The sequence below is a fragment of the Artibeus jamaicensis genome, unplaced genomic scaffold (genome assembly GCF_021234435.1).
Source record: "Artibeus jamaicensis isolate MK-2021 breed Jamaican fruit bat unplaced genomic scaffold, CSHL_Jam_final scaffold_847, whole genome shotgun sequence".
NCBI lineage: Eukaryota > Metazoa > Chordata > Mammalia > Chiroptera > Phyllostomidae > Artibeus > Artibeus jamaicensis.
In genome coordinates, this window is record NW_026522057.1 from 20,593,367 (window position 1) to 20,611,753 (window position 18,387).

The 18,387-nt window shown below is 52.1% G+C and overlaps 1 protein-coding gene across 5 annotated transcripts in view; it reads left to right on the forward strand.

Moving 5' to 3' along the window:
* The window catches only part of UBR4 (ubiquitin protein ligase E3 component n-recognin 4), a 118,646-nt gene that overhangs the window by 74,499 nt on the left and 25,760 nt on the right, over nucleotides 1-18,387 (forward strand). For all 5 annotated transcript variants that reach the window (XM_053660551.1, XM_053660552.1, XM_053660554.1 and 2 more), the window contains 21 exons: nucleotides 475-720; nucleotides 1,542-1,710; nucleotides 2,204-2,348; nucleotides 2,922-3,007; nucleotides 3,713-3,800; nucleotides 4,067-4,260; nucleotides 6,271-6,510; nucleotides 6,880-7,018; nucleotides 7,709-7,834; nucleotides 7,912-8,040; nucleotides 8,762-9,105; nucleotides 10,707-10,797; nucleotides 11,104-11,188; nucleotides 11,351-11,478; nucleotides 12,253-12,382; nucleotides 12,505-12,662; nucleotides 13,384-13,493; nucleotides 14,141-14,282; nucleotides 14,678-14,759; nucleotides 15,087-15,260; nucleotides 17,235-17,356. In XM_053660551.1, coding sequence (XP_053516526.1) covers nucleotides 475-720; nucleotides 1,542-1,710; nucleotides 2,204-2,348; nucleotides 2,922-3,007; nucleotides 3,713-3,800; nucleotides 4,067-4,260; nucleotides 6,271-6,510; nucleotides 6,880-7,018; nucleotides 7,709-7,834; nucleotides 7,912-8,040; nucleotides 8,762-9,105; nucleotides 10,707-10,797; nucleotides 11,104-11,188; nucleotides 11,351-11,478; nucleotides 12,253-12,382; nucleotides 12,505-12,662; nucleotides 13,384-13,493; nucleotides 14,141-14,282; nucleotides 14,678-14,759; nucleotides 15,087-15,260; nucleotides 17,235-17,356 — 3,128 coding nt within the window. The remainder of the gene's footprint in view (nucleotides 1-474; nucleotides 721-1,541; nucleotides 1,711-2,203; nucleotides 2,349-2,921; nucleotides 3,008-3,712; nucleotides 3,801-4,066; nucleotides 4,261-6,270; nucleotides 6,511-6,879; nucleotides 7,019-7,708; nucleotides 7,835-7,911; nucleotides 8,041-8,761; nucleotides 9,106-10,706; nucleotides 10,798-11,103; nucleotides 11,189-11,350; nucleotides 11,479-12,252; nucleotides 12,383-12,504; nucleotides 12,663-13,383; nucleotides 13,494-14,140; nucleotides 14,283-14,677; nucleotides 14,760-15,086; nucleotides 15,261-17,234; nucleotides 17,357-18,387) is intronic.

The window sequence follows — 18,387 nt, forward strand, 5'->3', positions numbered from 1 at the left end:
AAATCTAGACGGTGTAGCCCATACACACCTAGGCAGTGTGGCACGCCAGCGTTGTACGTGTTGGTCCGCTGTTGCCCAGATTGTCATTATGCGGCGCGCAACTGCACAGACAGCCCTGCCGAGCGGAGAAGGCACACGAGAGCTTGAAGGGTGATGAGGGTCAGTAGACAGATGTGGGGTGCTACACGAAGGAGGGGGATCTGACCTCCCTCATGTGACAGTGAAGCTAAAGAGGGGTGTGTGGAGTTTAGAGAGCCATCTCACTCAAAGAAGTAGGGACAGGGAGCCAGTCTCTTCGCAGCTTGTCGGGTACTCGCAGAGGGTGTAAACCCTTGGTGGCATTCAGCAGCAAGGACTTGGAGAAGGGGCTGGTGCCAACCGGGCAGTCCTGACCACGGGGCAGAGTTACTCCTGTTCTCGCATGTGAGTCGAGCTGTCATCTTAGAGTTGAGCCACTGTCTCCTGTCCCCGCAGCTGTCCTGTACTTCCTCCTCCAAGTCAGCTTCCTGGTGGATGAGGGTGTGTCTCCGGTGCTGCTGCAGCTGCTCTCCTGTGCGCTGTGTGGCAGCAAAGTGCTCGCCGCCCTGGCTGCTTCGGCGGGGTCCTCCGGTGCAGCTTCCTCCTCGGCCCCTGCCGCTGCCAGCTCTGGACAAGCCACGACACAGTCCAAGTCGTCCACTAAAAAGAGCAAGAAAGAAGAAAAGGAGAAGGAGAAGGAGGGTAAGAGTCACTCTCTTGTCTTGGTCGCAAGGGCAGTGTGTTCCGATCTCTCTTGGAGCACAAGGTTTGTTCTCTCCTGAAGTGGTTTTTATCCTGACCGACAGGCGACCTGAAACCCGAATGCCTCTCATGTCCGTTTGGCCTCATTTTCAGTTACATTGAAGATGACACCTTCAACAGTGTGACTCCCCATTTCAGGTGACAGTGATAGGAAAGGTCACAGTACACTGAGCATTTTTTGCTAGGCCAGGTTTCTTCTTCTGTGAAACAGTAGCACTTGCTCTGTGGCCAGCTTGTCAATGTTTAATGGAGGGATGTTTTTAAATGGGCCTTGTAAACTGTTAAACGCTCTATGAATGTAAGCCTTTTTACCCGACTTCTTACCATCAGAAAGGCAGATGCCTCTCTGTTTTATTGTGCTTCATGGTCCTTGGAGGCCTGAGACAGGTGATCGGGGTGGAAAGCAAGGAAGGTGGTTCTCCCAACTAATTATTCGGATTTCTCTGTGCAGGCGTGTGGTAATATTGACTGTTTTAGGCAGAAAACATCTAAAAGGAGTTTTTCCTCCAGTGGAACTGTGTGTGTCTAGTGCCAGGCTAATGTGGGCACTTTATTCCATGCTTTTCTTGGGGGGGCATCACTGTCTGTCTCATTTGGGGTTGACCTTTTCTCCCCCAGGAAGCAACTGAAAATTATCTTCAGATTTAACCATTTCGTTCAAATTTTTAGGCACGGACAGCCTTCCCTCCCTCTCTACATGGTAGCACCAGCTCTGGGACTCTAGACCACTTCTTTCTGTTCTTTGTGCCCCACTCTTGCAGGCGAGAGCTCAGGCAGCCAGGAGGACCAGCTGTGCACAGCTCTGGTGAACCAGCTGAACAAATTTGCAGATAAGGAGACTTTGGTCCAGTTTCTGCGTTGCTTCCTATTAGAGTCCAACTCTTCCTCAGTGCGCTGGCAGGCCCACTGCCTGACACTGCACATCTACAGGTGAGGTCCAGGGCTGTTTGACAGTCTCCTGGGTCGGCGACCAGAGTGGGTGTTACAGTTCAGCCTTGACTTGATGTTACATGTTCCTGGTCACCGTATCAGTATTTACCGCAGCCTGAAAAATCCTCTTAACTATTACAGGTTTCTTCTTCTAGTTACTCTGCTTTTTAGCTATCAAAGTGATGTCATAAGCAAAAGATGATCTTTCCCACTAAGAAGGCTGTGTTTAGAAGTTTGTAAAATGACTGGGCCTGGCTCTTTACGCTAACAAAGCTCATTACTGCCATTGAGTAATGTTGGATGTTGGTAATAGGCCACCTCCTGAAGATAGGAAGGGACCGTGCTACATTGGTTAGGGTCGATTGTCAGAAGAGCAACAAAACCATTCCTTGTGGAGAAATAGATGTGTCCACAGAAACAGTGTTGGGCCTTGCCGATGAAGAACCTTGGGGTTTTCTGGTGCTTGGTGATGTGAGCTGTCATCTCTCTACAGAAACTCCAGCAAATCCCAACAGGAGCTCCTGCTGGATCTGATGTGGTCCATATGGCCGGAACTGCCGGCCTACGGTCGGAAGGCTGCCCAGTTCGTGGACCTACTCGGCTATTTCTCCTTGAAAACGCCACAGACAGAGAAGAAGGTAGACTGCTTCTTTATGGTCAGAGAAGCCAACTTGCCATTTTTAACCTTTTTTCTCTTGAGTTAAGAACCTTACGACCAACCCAAAGGTAGTACATAAATACATATACATGCATGTACATATGTATATACATACATATACACACACTCCCAGTGTGTATGCTACATAGGTAACACACACCAGCATGTAAGTACAGTCTGAAAGTGGCTTAGCCAATAGAAGTAGATCTGGTGGGGAGAAAATGTAACTCAAGTTGTTTGGGAATGACAGTGCTCCTCTGGTTTTCCCAGCAACCCTGACTGCATCCCCCGAGTGTTTCTGAAGTTAGACAGCCTTTTTGTGGCTTCCCCATAAGAGTGAAATTTATCTTCTTCCACCCACAAGGTCTAAAAAGATGGACTGTCATAAGGTTGTGGAAGCTTCTAAAGCAGATAGAGTCCTTTAAACAGTTAGGTGTTGGGCCCGGCTTTGCATTGGGGGCTGAGGGGTCTGGTACTTCTGCAGATGGAAGTCTTTTCCAGCAAGACTTTCCTTTGCACTTTAACTGTGTCTCTTTGTTGACTTCTGTTTCAGTTGAAGGAATATTCACAGAAGGCAGTGGAGATTCTGCGGACTCAAAACCACATTCTTACCAACCATCCCAACTCCAACATTTACAAGTGAGCTTTGTTCTGCTCTCTCCCTCCTTGAAGCTCAGCCAGCAGCCGAGTGGCTTTCTCCGCGCTGTCTGGCTCCTCCGTATGGGTCAACATGCCCCCGTCTGGTTGGTCTTGCAGCCCCTCCTGCAGAGCTGGGGCCTGGTCCATGGGAATTACACGAACTGTGCTGGCTGGATTTGGGCTCGGTAATCAGTGATTTAAGAAGGTCTCTAGTTTCAAGGGTCTGAGTCTAAATCAAATAAGAGAAATTCACAGAAAATGGCTGCATTTAAAAACATTTTTGAAAGAGACTGTTGGTTAAATTGACAGTTTATTACTTCCATGGTTTAATAGTGACTATTCTTTTCTTTTTCTCCAAACTTTATTGAGGTACAGTTTCCCTACTTATAAAAGTCACCTTTTAAGTACACAGTTTAATGACTCTTAGTATATTTAATTGTGACTCTTTGAGTTGAACTTTAACGTAATGTTCTAGGACCCCCTGACCTCAGGACAGCTCAGAAACAGGAAGCATCTACGGTCGATTAGCCGCCATTCCTTCCTGTGACTGCCAAACCCTGCTGGCATTTCTCACGCGTCCTTGTGTTCTCACGAGGTTGGGGACCGCCTGGGGATATTGAGCCGTGGCCTTTTCATGGCTTCTTTACGAAGCTCAGTGCTTTCTGAGATGAAATGTCTTTATGCTGAGACTGGTTTCTTCTTTAGCACCTTGTCTGGCTTAGTGGAGTTTGATGGCTATTACCTGGAGAGTGACCCCTGCCTGGTGTGTAATAATCCAGAAGTGCCGTTTTGTGTAAGTGACCTCTTCCACGTGGACAGTCCTGAGGCTTGCAGGGCCAGTGGGTTTCTCATTTCCAGAGCCTGGTTGCTCCCACATAGGCATTCCTCTCCTAATGCTCAGTCAGCAGTGGTCTGAACCCTCACCTGCCATGCTCGTTACCGTAAATAGCAATTTCATCTGTGGATGGAGAGTGGGTTACTTTGGTGAATGTTGAAGAGGAAAGGATGAGCCGCTCGCCTTGAACTAATACAGTGTTTTGTGTGCTCTCTTGCATTCAGTATATCAAGCTGTCTTCCATTAAAGTGGATACGCGGTACACCACCACCCAGCAGGTCGTGAAGCTCATTGGCAGCCACACCATCAGCAAGGTGACGGTGAAAATCGGAGACCTGAAGCGGACCAAGATGGTGCGAACGATCAACCTCTATTACAACAACCGAACCGTGCAGGCCATCGTGGAGCTGAAAAACAAGTACGGGCCCTTTGCGCTTGGGGAGGGGCAGGGGGCTGGTAAGGCCTAGCACCTGGCGTTGGCTTCGGTGGCCGGAATCCGGTAAAGCAGCACCTCCCTAGGGATCCAGTGTGTCCTCTTACCCCGAAGTCGTGGCTGGGGGACAGAGTGAAATACCAGTTTCTAAGGATGTCGACAAAGGCTATTTTAAAATCATGTCCAGTGGAGCCTTGGGGGCTATGGAAGCCCCTCAACAGCTTGTCTAGGCAGGCGAAGCTGAGTGAGGGGGACTCCAGCCTTCTCACACCCATACAAACTAGAGCAATTCCATTTTCATATAAAAGCACCTCCATGTATTGGAAAGCAGTTGTCATTTCTTGGATTTGGACGCTATTCTCTAGCTCACAGAGCAGGCAGTATTTCTCCGGAAGTTTCTCTAGTATGTGGTCCTTCCATTTCTGCATAGTGCCTTCCCCCAGTATCTGCTGGTGTTGGATCTTTGTAGCTCACGGCGCCAGTGTTTGAATCAGGGCGTGCTATCTACGGCTACAGGAGGTGCCCGCAGGTCATAGTGCTGACTTCTCTGAGACCGACACGCTGCCTACTGCGCTCAGAGGGCACCTTGCGGGGCTGACTCTTACAGAGACAGACCCTGTGTGGGTGAGGTTGCAGGCTTTGCTGTCAGGCAGAGGACATGATGGTACCTGAATATTAAGACTTACCATGCTGTTCTGCACATAGAGTGGAAGTATTGGTATTATTTTAAGAGACAGAGTAAAGCTGGAGTGTAACATGTCAACAGACGGCCACCAGGAGCTCTGCCTGAAGGAGGCTTTCTGGTCTCCTTTGCAAAGCAGAGTTAACACTGGTGACCTGTGCGTAGCAGCTACTCGCTGGGATGGCCCGAGTCCCTTCTGCGGGAAGGGGTTTGACTTTCTCTGTGTGGAGTCAGTGCAGCTGCCGGTAAAGCTCTTAGGCTCTGGAATGAGACTGTGGATTCACATCTCAGCTCTGTTGCCCATGTCTTTGACCTTGGAGGAGCTATGTAGCCTCAGGTTGCTTGACTTGAAAGTAAAGAGAGGTAAGCTCACTTTCAGGGTGTTGTTTTAAGGATTAACTGAGTTAGAGTGTGTGTGTGCGTATGTGTGTGTGTGTGTGTGTGTATTATACACGTACGTAAAGTGCTGAGAACAGAGCCTACCTAGCGCATGGGGAGTGCTCAGTAAATACTGCTTCTAGTTATACTAATATAATTACCCTTAAATTATTACATGCCTTTTCTCTCTCTGACTTGGCTTGGCACTCGGTCCAGATCCTGGTGCGCCCTTCTGCCTCGCCAGAGCGACCTGAGCTTTGCCCTTCCGAGGCAGTTGTTGGGGTGGGGGGCCCGGCGGCCGTCACCCCGGTAGTCCTGGGATTACAGGCTTCAGTGCACCAGGATTTTGGAGGGGTGTCTTTCATTGACAAAGACTTCTGTTTTTCTGGAGTCTCAAAAATTATCATGTGGAACACATTTTTTTAAGTTGTTGTTCAAGTACAGTTTTCTGTCTTTTACTTCCATCCCAGCCCACCTCCCTCACGTTTCCACCCCCTTTAGTTTTTGTCCATGTGTCCTTTATACTTGTTCCTGCAAACCCTTCCCCTTTTCCCCAGAAATTCCCTCTCTTCTCCCCTCTGGTCACTGTCAGCCTGTTCTCTATTTCAGTGTCTTTGGTTATATTTTGCTGTTTAGGTTCCTGTTAAAGTGGGATCATATGGTATTTGTCTTTCACCACCTGGCTTATTTCGCTTAGTTGTATGGAACATCTTAAAGCCCTTGTATGTTCTTTTTTATTAGAGAAAGAATAGTAGAGAAATACTTTTAAAATTAGAGTGCTGTTATTTGTCAGATTTCCTGCTTTTAGAGAAACTACTTCATTGTGTTAGAAAAATACACATGGACAGCCTTCATCTCATCAGCACGCCCTCGCTGAAGGTTAAAGGAGAGGCTCTGGGGCCCTCTGTCCCGCTGTCTGACACTGTCTCTCATAGGCCGGCTCGCTGGCACAAAGCCAAGAAGGTGCAGCTGACCCCTGGGCAGACGGAAGTGAAGATCGACCTGCCCTTGCCCATCGTCGCCTCCAACCTGATGATCGAGTTTGCCGACTTCTACGAAAACTACCAGGCCTCCACAGAGACCCTGCAGTGCCCGCGCTGCAGTGCCTCGGTCCCTGCCAACCCCGGGGTCTGTGGCAACTGTGGAGAGAATGTCTACCAGTGTCACAAATGCAGGTAAGCGAGCAGTCGTCACCCTGGCCAGGACCACGTACACTCTTATATGTTTCCGCATCACCTCAGGGTGGGCAATTTCAGTGTCTGGGCCCTCATAATAGTTAGGGGGTTACGGTATGTAGAGTGTGGAGTCCTAGGGTAGAGAGAGAAGTGGGGGGAGAGTGGGGCGTGCGTATCTGCCCCTCCTGTGTGGGCGGGGGTCCGTAAGTTTACTTCTGGATCTTCTGTTGTTGTTACCTGGTTGCTTAAGTCACCCTCACCTACTTGTTCCTGTCCCTCCACTAGTCCTAGCAGTGGTTGACAGAGTGTAGGTGTGGCGCAATCCATTTCCTCACGGGTCACCCCTGACCCGACACTTTGATTCTTCAGATCCATCAATTACGATGAAAAGGACCCCTTCCTCTGCAATGCCTGTGGCTTCTGTAAATACGCGCGTTTCGACTTCATGCTCTATGCCAAGCCTTGCTGTGCGGTGGATCCTATCGAGAACGAAGAAGACCGGAAGAAGGTGAGGCCACACCCGTCCTAGACTCAGGACCATGGCTTCGGCCACAGCGGGGCAGGGCTGTGTGCTTTTCCTTGTAGCCCTGGTCGTCTTTAACTCAGCACTGTTTCCAGGACCGAGTCTGTGGGTGGGAGAAGATAACGGTTTAAGGTGTACTGGAGCACGGAGTTTGTGTGGGGTTTTGGAGAACTGCTGGTAGTGGACTAAAATACCTCGAGGGGCAAACAACTTTAGATCTGGAAAGGTGGAAGGGAGTCGGCTGGCCAGCCCTGCGTTTTCTCCACGGACTGCTTCATATCGCAGCTGCTGTTCGTCCCTCAGTGTCAGCTTATTCGGGGGCCACTTCTCGGCCAGCACAATGTGACTGGATGTGGGGTGAGAAGACGCAGACTATTGGGGCAGCTACTAGAAGTGTCGGGGGAAGCAAAGGTCTTTCAGCTTTGGAGTCAGAAGGACCAAAGTTTCCGTTTTGGCTCTGCATTTTAATACTGCAGGACCCGCCATAAATTACTTATCAACACTGTACTTTATATGTATGTCTCCCCCACAGGGTTATTGCAAAGACTAGAAATAATGCATGGAGCCTATGATATACCTATAGGGAATGTTTCAGTGACGGTTTACTCATTCAGATCACTCAGGAAGGTCGTCGTGCTGGAAAGCCTTCATGGGTGCCCATCTTTTCCCCTCTAGGCTGTTTCCAACATCAATACTCTTCTGGACAAAGCGGATCGGGTGTATCATCAGCTGATGGGACATCGGCCACAGCTGGAGAACCTGCTCTGCAAAGTGAATGAGGCAGCTCCTGAGAAGCCGCAGGTAATCCCAAAGTGGACAGATCACAACCAGGAGGCCACCTCCCGGTGGAGGCTGACCGCTTCCCTCTTGGGTTGCAGGACGACTCGGGCTCCGCGGGGGGTGTCGGCTCCACCTCAGCCAGCGTGAATCGCTACATCCTGCAGTTGGCTCAGGAGTACTGCGGAGACTGCAAGAACTCTTTCGATGAACTCTCCAAAATCATTCAGGTAGAGAAAAGGGGGTGACTTTGGAGTGCGTGGCCAGTTGTTGTCAAAGCAGCCCCGTTGCACTCATCCGGCCTGGGGCGGCCCTTGCCCAGCGCAGCTGAGAGCAGAGTCCGAGCAGCCGCCCTCACTGCTTCCTTCCCTGCTTCCCTCCCATTGCAGCTTCTGGTGCTTGGCAGAGCACGAGTTCATTCCAGGAGACTGAAAATGGAGATGACGATACATCTATTTTTCTTGACCATTCACAACCCGTCTTTTAGTGGAGGGGTTACTGGTTTTAAAAAAATTGGGTGCCGAGAATCTGTTTCTTTTTTCTGATATATGAAATATTGGCAGGCTGGATGGGTAGGGCATACCAACTCCCTTCAACCAGGGTGGGCCTTACAGCGGATGGAATATTGATCTCCATGGGATGCGAGGCTGCCTGCGGATGAGGAGGGCAGCCAGTATCCTTGACCCCAAGTCACTGGTGTGTCGTCTTTGCTACTTGTACCTACAGCTCTGACCGTTGTTTTGTCCATTACAAGACTGTCACAGGAAAGTGAAGGGCGTGGGCCTGCGATCAGAGGCTCTTCTGACTCTGCCGCTCACCTCGGTCACACCAGCCCCTCAGCCTGTCTCCTCAGTGAAATGGGGATATAGTATAAACCAAAGTTGATTTCTAGTTAACGTCTTCTTCCTCCTTATTTCAATGGCTAATTTATTTCTTTGTCTTTTTTCTTAGAAAGTCTTTGCTTCGCGTAAAGAGTTGTTGGAATATGACCTGCAGCAGAGGGAGGCGGCCACCAAATCGTCCCGGACCTCCGTGCAGCCCACCTTCACTGCCAGCCAGTACCGCGCCTTATCCGTGCTGGGCTGCGGCCACACGTCCTCCACCAAGTGCTATGGCTGCGCCTCAGCTGTCACCGAACACTGCATCACACTGCTCCGGGCCCTGGCCTCCAACCCAGCCCTGAGGCACATCCTCGTCTCCCAGGGCCTCATCCGGGAGCTCTTCGATTACAATCTTCGCCGAGGCTCCGCGGCCATGCGGGAGGAGGTCCGCCAGCTCATGTGCCTCCTAACTCGGTCAGAGCCTGCATCATCGTGGGGCTAGTAATGCCTGCAGCTCGGGGGTTGGTGGCAGCAGCGATGCCAGGAGCACTAGAGGGTGCAGAGCATCATGCTTCTCATCGCCAGACAGGTTGGCTAGCTTACCGCAGAGAAGAAAATGGGAAGCCATCCCAGGTGGTGAGGAGTGAACTTAGGGAGCGTTTGAAACCCCATGGAAATAGTCTCTTTGGATTGTGCTGTGCTTTGTTAGTTCCAGTGAGATTTCCTGAGGAAATGGTCTTGGGTTCTGGGGGAAGAGGAGAAGGCAGTGACTGGGCAGTTAGACTCAAGACTTGCCCACAAGAAGACAGCGGAGCAGTGGAGCCTAGTGATTAGGGGCTTGGACTCTGGGTCTAAAAGACCCAGCCTTGGTATCCAGTCCTTTTGTACTGTGGGTCTCAGGCAAATTCCTTAACTCCTTGAGCCCAGACTTTTCTCATCTGAAAAATACTGATAATAGTAAATCCCTTAAAAGGCTCATGGTGAGGATGAAGCAAAATAATTCACGTGAATAATAACTCATATCTGTTGAGTGTCTAGTTAATGCCCATAGAGGACCCAGAGCTGCCTGTGGCTGTCTACGGGGCATGTGGCTTAAACTTTGGAACCTGTCGGGTGGCTGAGAAATCTTACTCTCTCAGCTAATACTTCTTGAGCATCTGTTGAATGCCAGGCACGTGCCAGACTCAGAGGGCACAGCGGTAAATGAAACAAAGTCCCTGCCTTCCCGTAGCTCCCATTCCAGGTGGGAGGACCGCAGTGCACAGCTAACTCCACAGTACCATGTCAGGGAGTTAGACAGTGAAGGGAAGTAAAGGGGGCGGGACCCCGTCTGTGGGAGGGGTTGCGTCCAGGAAGGCCTTGGGGGGGGGTGATGCTTGAGCGAGAGCCATGTGAAGTGGGAGCAAGCTGCACAGATGCGTGAGGCGTGCGCCGCATGCACAGGGAGTGTGCGTGGAAGGCTGCGAGGTGGGCTGTGCCGGGAGTGGTGGGTGTGCAGCATGGAGGCCCGCGCCACTGCAGCAAGGGACGCCTGGGGAAAACGGGCACTGGAATTCGGGAGCGGGACATGGGGCCGCATCCTGGTGGGTCTTGTAGGCCATTGTGAGGACTTTGGGCTTTATTCAAAAAGTGTTGGAAAGCAAGAAAGTGATATGGTAGAATTTCTGGTTTTTGTTATTGTTGGTGTGGACATGGTTACAGAGGGGCGTGGGCGGAAAGTGCCAGTGCCCTGTGGGAAGCGAAGTGGGGGCAGCTGGGGCAGATGAGAGAGTTGTGGCCAATACTGAGCGTGAGCACCTGGATCGGGGGACTGTGACATACCCCGGGGCACCCGAGGGCCGTGCAGCCAGGGACGGGGACCAGAGGGAGGCTCCCCTGTTTGATGCTGCCCTTCCCCCGTCAGGGGCTGTGACCGGCGGTGTCACTGCACACCAGAGGCTGTGAGCCAGCACTGCAGTCTCGCCCCTGGAAGGCCATGTGGCCCCCGACATGGACTTCGTGTCTCTGGGCTCCTCCAAGTAGAATGGGGGGCACAACCAGTGGTGGGTAATGAGACCCTGTTTTTGCTTCTGCAGAGACAATCCAGAAGCCACCCAGCAAATGAACGACCTGATTATTGGCAAAGTCTCCACAGCTCTGAAGGGCCACTGGGCCAATCCCGACCTGGTGAGCAGGACAAGTGTCCCCTCTGACTTCTCCCGCCGGCCCCATCGTGATGACCGAGCAACATGGTTGCTTGCCAAGCTCATGTCCCAGAGTGCTGTTCCCTGGTCAGACCCGGCTCCACAGGGGCAGGGAAGTGGGCGGCCGGCTGTGGGGAGTACAGGGGCCTCCATCTGTCCTTCCTCTTATGATGCCACTTGTGACCAAAAGTTTAGTTCTGAGTCCTGGGTCAGAGCGTGGACATAAGCCATCCCTGGGATTGACCCCTCAGACCCTTGTCATCTCATGCCCCTTTGGTCGGCCTTCCAGGCCAGTGGCCTCCAGTACGAAATGCTGCTGCTGACAGACTCCATCTCCAAGGAGGACAGCTGCTGGGAGCTCCGGCTGCGCTGCGGTGAGTTTGGGCAGCGGCTCCTCGGGCGCTTTCCTGAGGAAGGAAAGGAGGCAGGCGGTGCAGTCCTAGCCCCAGAGGGGAGAGGTGGGGAAACTGCTCGCACGGCCCGTGGGAGGCGGAGGGGGCGCTTTGTGATCCTGACTCTGCTGCCTCCCACCCCAGCTCTCAGCCTCTTCCTCATGGCTGTGAACATCAAGACACCCGTGGTCGTTGAGAATATCACGCTCATGTGCCTGCGGATCCTGCAGAAGCTGATCAAACCCCCTGCTCCAACCAGCAAGAAGAACAAGGTACTCGGTCCAATAGAAAAATACTCTTCTCTCTTCCAGTTATATACCTGTGTGGGGCTAGAGGTTTCTCATATACTTGACCAAACAGCATATTGCTACCACTGTTCAAAAGCACAAGCAGCTATGGGAATCCAGCTGTCTTATTAAGGCAGTCATTAAATTATTTTCAAAATGTAAAACTGTCCCCTTCCTTTCTCTAGATTATTTTTGCTTTGGAAAATAGACTTAATCTTATTTTTAAATGAGGTGATAAATATCTTACAGATGTCTCAGTTTTGATTTTGAACATGGTAGATATACATAGAACCACACATGGAAAAGCTCTTCTGAGTGCTTGGTGGTTTTTAAGAGTGTGATGGGGTCCTGAGGCCAAAGAGTTTGAGAACCGCTGGCTTCGAGTTCGGATTAGTAATGGCTCTTTAAATTCTGGAGGCTTTAAATTCGGGGACCTCTTGAAGATTCACGCTTGGGAAACTGCACATCGGCCTGGGGATAGGAATTAGTGTGTGTGGTCACAGGAGTGTCTGCAGGGAGCCGGCTCCCTCTCATCCTGCACAAAGTCAGTGACCTCGGGCTCAGTGTGGAGGTGCTGCTGCCAGACTGGATCAGAATGCTCTAACAGAACGTGTATTTGGGCGTGGAAGATACTATTATCGATCCTTCTGATCTTCTTGCCTTTGCGAGTGTCCCCGTGGAGTGTCAGTGCCCTTGTGTCAGAGCCGTGGCTCAGGTGTGCCCTCACGCACTCTCCCCTTGTTCTGTGCACTCCTGCAGGATGTTCCCGTGGAGGCCCTCACTACGGTTAAGCCGTACAGCAATGAGATCCACGCCCAGGCTCAGCTGTGGCTCAAGAGAGACCCCAAAGCATCCTATGAGGCCTGGAAGAAGTGTCTTCCTATCAGAGGTCTGTTTATGTCTTGAAGATTTGGGAGATCAGTCCTTCCTACCCGTGTCCTGACAGCTCCAGAATCCGCCCTTTGCTCTCACTTTCTGTTCCTTACCCCCCTGCACCCCTTTGTCTGCCAGGGATAGATGGCAATGGGAAGTCCCCAAGCAAATCAGAGCTCCACCATCTCTATTTGACCGAGAAGTACGTGTGGAGGTGGAAGCAGTTCCTGAGCCGGCGGGGCAAGAGGACCCCCCCCTTGGATCTCAAATTGGGCCACAACAACTGGCTGCGGCAAGTGAGTGACCGCCTCCCCTGGGCCCCCACTCTGCTGTGGCAGCTCTGGAGAGCAAGCGCCTTCCCGTGTGGGCCGCACTTCCTCTCCTTTCCCTTTGCTCTCCTGCTTCCTTTCAAGAGGAAGGGAGGGCGGGTCGAGGTTCTTGGTTGCAGCCAGCAGCGTGGTGGACCGGCCAGAGCAGGACTTCGGTGCCCTCTCTCTCATCACGCTTGTCTTGCTCCTGCTCTCCTCTCCGACCACTTAGAGGGACTGAGCCGCGGGGCCTGCGGTCCCCTTCTCCCCTCAGTCCCCTTCTCCCCTTCGGTCCTGCGCATCTCCTGCTGTCGTCTCCCTCTTCCTTCTAGCTGACGTCTAAGTCATTATATTTCCAGAACCCATTTGTCCACTGGTATGTAGAATGAGGACTGTTTGGCATGTAGGGGTCCCCAGAACAGGATTGTAGAAATCTTTGCTGAGGAAAATACCCACTTGTCTTGCAGTTCAGTGGTCTTAGGTACGTTCTCCAAAGTACTTTACGGAGAGTCTCGTGCAGAACACTCCCTAGCAGCCGCTTTCCCAGTCTGTGGTGGTCCGACCTGGGGTAACATGTGATTTTTGCCTTTAACCTTTTCCTGGAGAGTTGCCCAGAGGCCTTGGGGGTAGGTGGTGGTTGATGGCCCTGCGGAGGGGCCTGATGGGAGGCCACCATCTGAGCCAGGGGCTCCCCTCCTGTGCCCTGCAGGTCCTCTTTACTCCGGCGACGCAGGCTGCCCGGCAGGCGGCCTGTACCATTGTGGAAGCTCTAGCCACCATTCCCAGCCGCAAGCAGCAGGTCCTTGACCTCCTCACCAGGTACCATGTGCGGGTGGGATGGGGAGAGTGGTCAGACCTCATCCAGAGCCTTTTCAGCTTTCCCAGGGGGACCCGTAGCTCAGGGTGGTGGGAGGCGCGCCCGTGCTCTAACCCTCTCATTCCGTGTGGAGGACCACAGAGACCAAAAAGGATGGAAAGCTGGGTTTCAGTGGTGGCAGTAGCGGTAGTGATACGGTGTGGGCACCAGCTTACGAGCATATAAATGCTTGGCATGCATTATCTCATTTAATCCTCACAGCAACCTGGGCTTAAAGGAACTGATCAGCTTGTCCACGGGAAGGCAGCATTTGAGTTCAGGTGGTCTAATCCCAAGGCCATTGTTGTTGGCCACCCTGTGGTACACTCACCTTCCAAGGGGTTCGGTCAGAAACACAGTCTTGCTGCCCAAATAATCACTGTTCATACTTTAGTGTTCATTCTAAATGAGTATGGTTATCGTATGCCATTTCCTATTGTGTGCTCTGGGCTCTTCCCTAGTTTGGGGGGTTCCCGCGTGGGAAGTGCAGGTTTTCTCAAGGAAGGGGGACCGAAGGACAGCACAGTGGAAGATGGAAGGAGCGTAAGGAACTAGAAGGCCGTAGGAACTACTTGAGTTCTCTCACGGAGCCTGTCTGTCTCGGTGGCAGTTACCTGGATGAACTGAGCACGGCCGGCGAGTGTGCCGCTGAGTACTTGGCTCTCTACCAGAAGCTCATCGCCTCTGCTCACTGGAAGGTCTACCTGGCAGCCCGGGGAGTCCTGCCCTACGTGGGCAACCTCATCACCAAGGTACCCCCTGCGGCCCAGGAGAGCCCTTTCCTAGCTCTACCAGCGAACTCTTTCTCTGATACACACTGTGCAATATTCTGTTGTGCTGAGAAGTGTTTGTTGGAAATACTATTTTTATCGCTCCGTTATATTTGTCAAAAGGACATAGCAACCTGCTGGGGGCACTTAGGCCCTTCCAGTTTTTAAGCAGTCCCGTACCAGCAGCGCAGCTGTCCTTGGCTTCTTGGGAAGGAGGTTTGCAGAGATTTGGGCTCAGGGTCCATTAGAGTAAATAAAGCGTGAGGACTACACAGTGTCTTCGGTTGGTGCTGCAAGCTCCCGGCCCGGCAGTGGAGGCGACCGGCGGGCATCATCAGCGGCGCCGCCACACTCACTGTGCCTCTCGTCCTGCTCAGGAGATAGCCCGCCTGCTCGCCCTGGAGGAGGCCTCCCTGAGCACCGACCTGCAGCAGGGCTACGCCCTCAAGAGTCTCACAGGTAGAGAGCCGCCGAGCCCTTCCTTCGGGAGCCCCGGTTGTAATTTGGGGACCGGTCCTTAGTTCTGGGGTGTGGAGTTGGCTCTCTTCCCTCGCGTGTTGGCCGTAGTGCACGTTAAGCTCTGCAGTCCTCTCCTCACCTGCGGGTTGGCGTGTTCCAGCTCTTGCTCTCTGCTGACTGGTGAGCTTCGTGGAGCACCTGCTCTGTGCCAAGCATGGAGACGGCTTTTTCCTGCCTTTGAGTTGCTCATAATCTTTTGAAGACACGGCCCTTCCTCACTTACATTCTCATTCAGAGTTCTTGCAGCAACTTTCCCTGTCCCCACAGGCCTTCTTTCCTCCTTCGTCGAGGTGGAATCCATCAAAAGGCACTTTAAGAGCCGCTTGGTGGGCACTGTGCTGAATGGCTACCTGTGCCTGAGGAAGCTGGTGGTGCAGAGGACCAAGCTGATCGATGAGACGCAGGACATGCTGCTGGAGATGCTGGAGGACATGACCACAGGTAGCGCTGCCCGGCGGCCGGAGCCCAAGGCCCCGCATCCCTTCCGGGTCTGCCTGGGACACCGGTCTGATCTCCCGAGTTCTGCTGAGGCGGTGGAGGGGCGGCGCGTCCGTGCTTTCGCATGAGGAAGGGGAGGAACCTCTCCGAGGGAAGACCGGTTTGTGGAGCTGTAGAAGGGGCTCGGTCTGGTGTGGGCTTTCTGGGTCGTGCTCAGAGCAGGAAGAGGTCAAGGGTCTCGGACTGGGGTCTGTCGCCGGTTCTGGGAACCCTGAGCCACTCACCCCGTCATCCTCATCTCCCCGCCGCCCTTCCGTGGTGTTCCTCTCACCATACCTCTGCGCCGATTTCTCCGTTTCGTCGTTCAGCTCGTCGGTTTTCTCTGTTCTCCGTGCTGCCTGTGTCATCCACCCATCGCGTCCCTTCTATTGACATTTCCCACCCCTTCGATAATCTTCCAACAACAAACGTGTTTCTGCGCCTGATCATTCTAAAAGCGGAAATGTTTGTTGATTTCATTCTGCGGTTGTTATTTTCGCTCATGTTTCTTGTGCCTTAATTTGTTTTTTTTGTTTTGTTTTTCTTTGTATTTTGTGATTCTTGACTGTGTTGGGGGGATATTTATCCATGGAAATTCTTCAGGACCTGAGTCAAAGGTGGGGTTTTCCAGAGAGGAGTTGTAGCTGCTTCCACGAGGCCTCCGGGGGCACCGCCCTCCCAGGGCCCCTGCAGCAGAGTTCTGACCTGGGGCTTTCACACGTCTTAGGTGTTGGGGTCACAGACCTCTGTGAGCACCTGAGTTCTCAGAGACTTCCACCCCCTCTACTCATTGCCACGTCTTACGAGAAGACAGTATCCTCTTACCTGCCCGGGGGAAGGGAGAGTCACTTCTGGGTGACCTGTGCACCAAGGTGTGCAGCTCTTTTAGGGTACCAGACTCAACGAGTGTGCGTCGCGTTCCTGCCAGACTTCCCACCCAGCAGACTTGGGGCTTTGTGTCCGGCTCGGAAACCTTGGCAGGTTGTAGAAACCAAAGCTCAGGGCAAAAGCAGCCTCCGTGTTTGTCTTTTCTTTTCATTTCTTTTTCTTTCTTTCAGATTTTATTTATTTTTAGAAGAGGGGAAGGGAGGGAGAAAGAGAGGGAGAGAAATACCGATGTGCGAGAGATACGTTGACCGGTTGCCTCTCTCACACCCCCAACTGGGGGCCTGGACTGAATGAAACCCAGGCATGTGCCCTAACTAGGAATCGAACCAGTGACCCTTCTGTTCTCAGGCCAGTGCTCATCCACTGAGCCACACCAGCCAGGGTACCTCTGTGTGTCTCTAACTTCCCCGGTTACTCTTAAACCTGGCTTTTCATTCTTGGCTAATGTGACAGTTCACTGATACGTTTTTATTCAATATTTTAAGTAGTTTCTAAGTGGTGAGAAGTGGGAAGTCAGTCAGGGAACACAGTCTGCTATGTTGCCAAACACGGACGTCCTTCTGTTGCCATTTTCATTCGGCCACACTCAGACGGTTTGTGACCTTGTCGGTTGGACCCTTTTCAAGAGGATATTTCTCCTTCCTCATGCAGTTTGAAGTTATGCCTTTGGCTTGCAGAAGACAGTCTACATGGCCTTTTAGAATGAAGCTTATAACTTCTCTTAGATTTGAATACCATTAAGATCATATCAAAATGTCAAATACTTGACATTTTGGAGCACCTGTGTTGGTCAGGAGAGTGAGAGGTCATGGTTCCCACTAACCACGACACGTGGTGCAGACTCGGACGTTGAGGCTTTCCACTGGAATGAGGCCTGAGTATAAAACGCAGTCAGCTCCACGTCTCTGGTGGGACTGTTGGTGCTGCTGCGTCGGTAGTAACTGGCCAGGCAGAGAGAGGCCGTTAGTGACGATGCTTAACAAAGCTTCACCTTGGTTTCTGGGTGTGAATCGCTTCCCTAACTGACTTGGCCACTTTGGTTCCGGGCAGGAACAGAATCGGAAACCAAGGCCTTCATGGCTGTGTGCATCGAGACAGCCAAGCGCTACAGCCTGGACGACTACCGAACTCCTGTCTTCATCTTCGAGAGGCTCTGCAGCATCATCTACCCTGTAAGTGGCCGTGCTTCCCACGCCCCTCTGCGGGTTGCGTGGGCCTTTCTGCTGTGAACCTCTCGGTGACGCGTTATAGTCATCAGCAGTCTTACCACCTGTGGGCCTTCTAGTTACCATTTTATTTTACTTTATTTTTAAATATTTATTTTTAAAGAGAGGGAAAGGAGGGAGAAAGGGAAAGAAACATCAGTGTGAGAGAGAAACATCGATCAGTTGCCTCTTGCAGGCCGCCAACCAGGGACCCAGCCTTAACCCAGGCGTGTGCCCTGACTGGGAATCGAGCCAGCAGCCTTTCGGTCCACAGGCTGGTGCTCAGTCCACCGAGCCACACCAGACAGGGCCAGTCAGCATTTTAGAACACACCATTGGCAGGCATAAAACCAGAAGCAGCCTCATAATTTTCCTGTTCCTGATGATGGAAAACTCAAGACCTTCCTTGGTCTTATTTGCTAAATACAAAGTCAAGGTCAGCCTTGTTGTTGTTGTTGTTAAACTAGGTCTAATCTTCCATTGCCAAAATCCCACTGCTTATCAATCCACTGTGATATGAAAGAACAACGTCGAGCTGCAGTCTAAGGACATTTTCACCACACCCGCCTCCCCATTTTGGGTGCACGTGCATTCGTGCCTGTTTCCCTGGCCTTGCTGTAGAGAAGCGTGGTCCGAAGACCCTTCCTGTTCCCGAGCAAGGATGAGGACGAGGGGCGCCAGGGTCCTCAGTTACTGATGAGAGGTCACTGGGGTCGGGCATGCCTGATGCTGTCTGTGACTTGAGGGCCACCAGTGACAAAGTCACCTGGCCCCGGCTTGGTCAGCATCCACGAGACGATCAGGCAGAGGAGAGCAAACCCCCCCCCCCCCTCAGCCCCCGCGCGCTTATTTTGGTGTATGGCTTTCACAGGTCACTCCTCATCTGCTCATTTTGTTAGGCTTTCTCTCCTAACCCACCCTGAGGGGACGTGCTCGATAAGTAACGCTGTTTGAATTATATTTGGATTTTTTAATCACCCCAAGCTCCCTATTCTTTA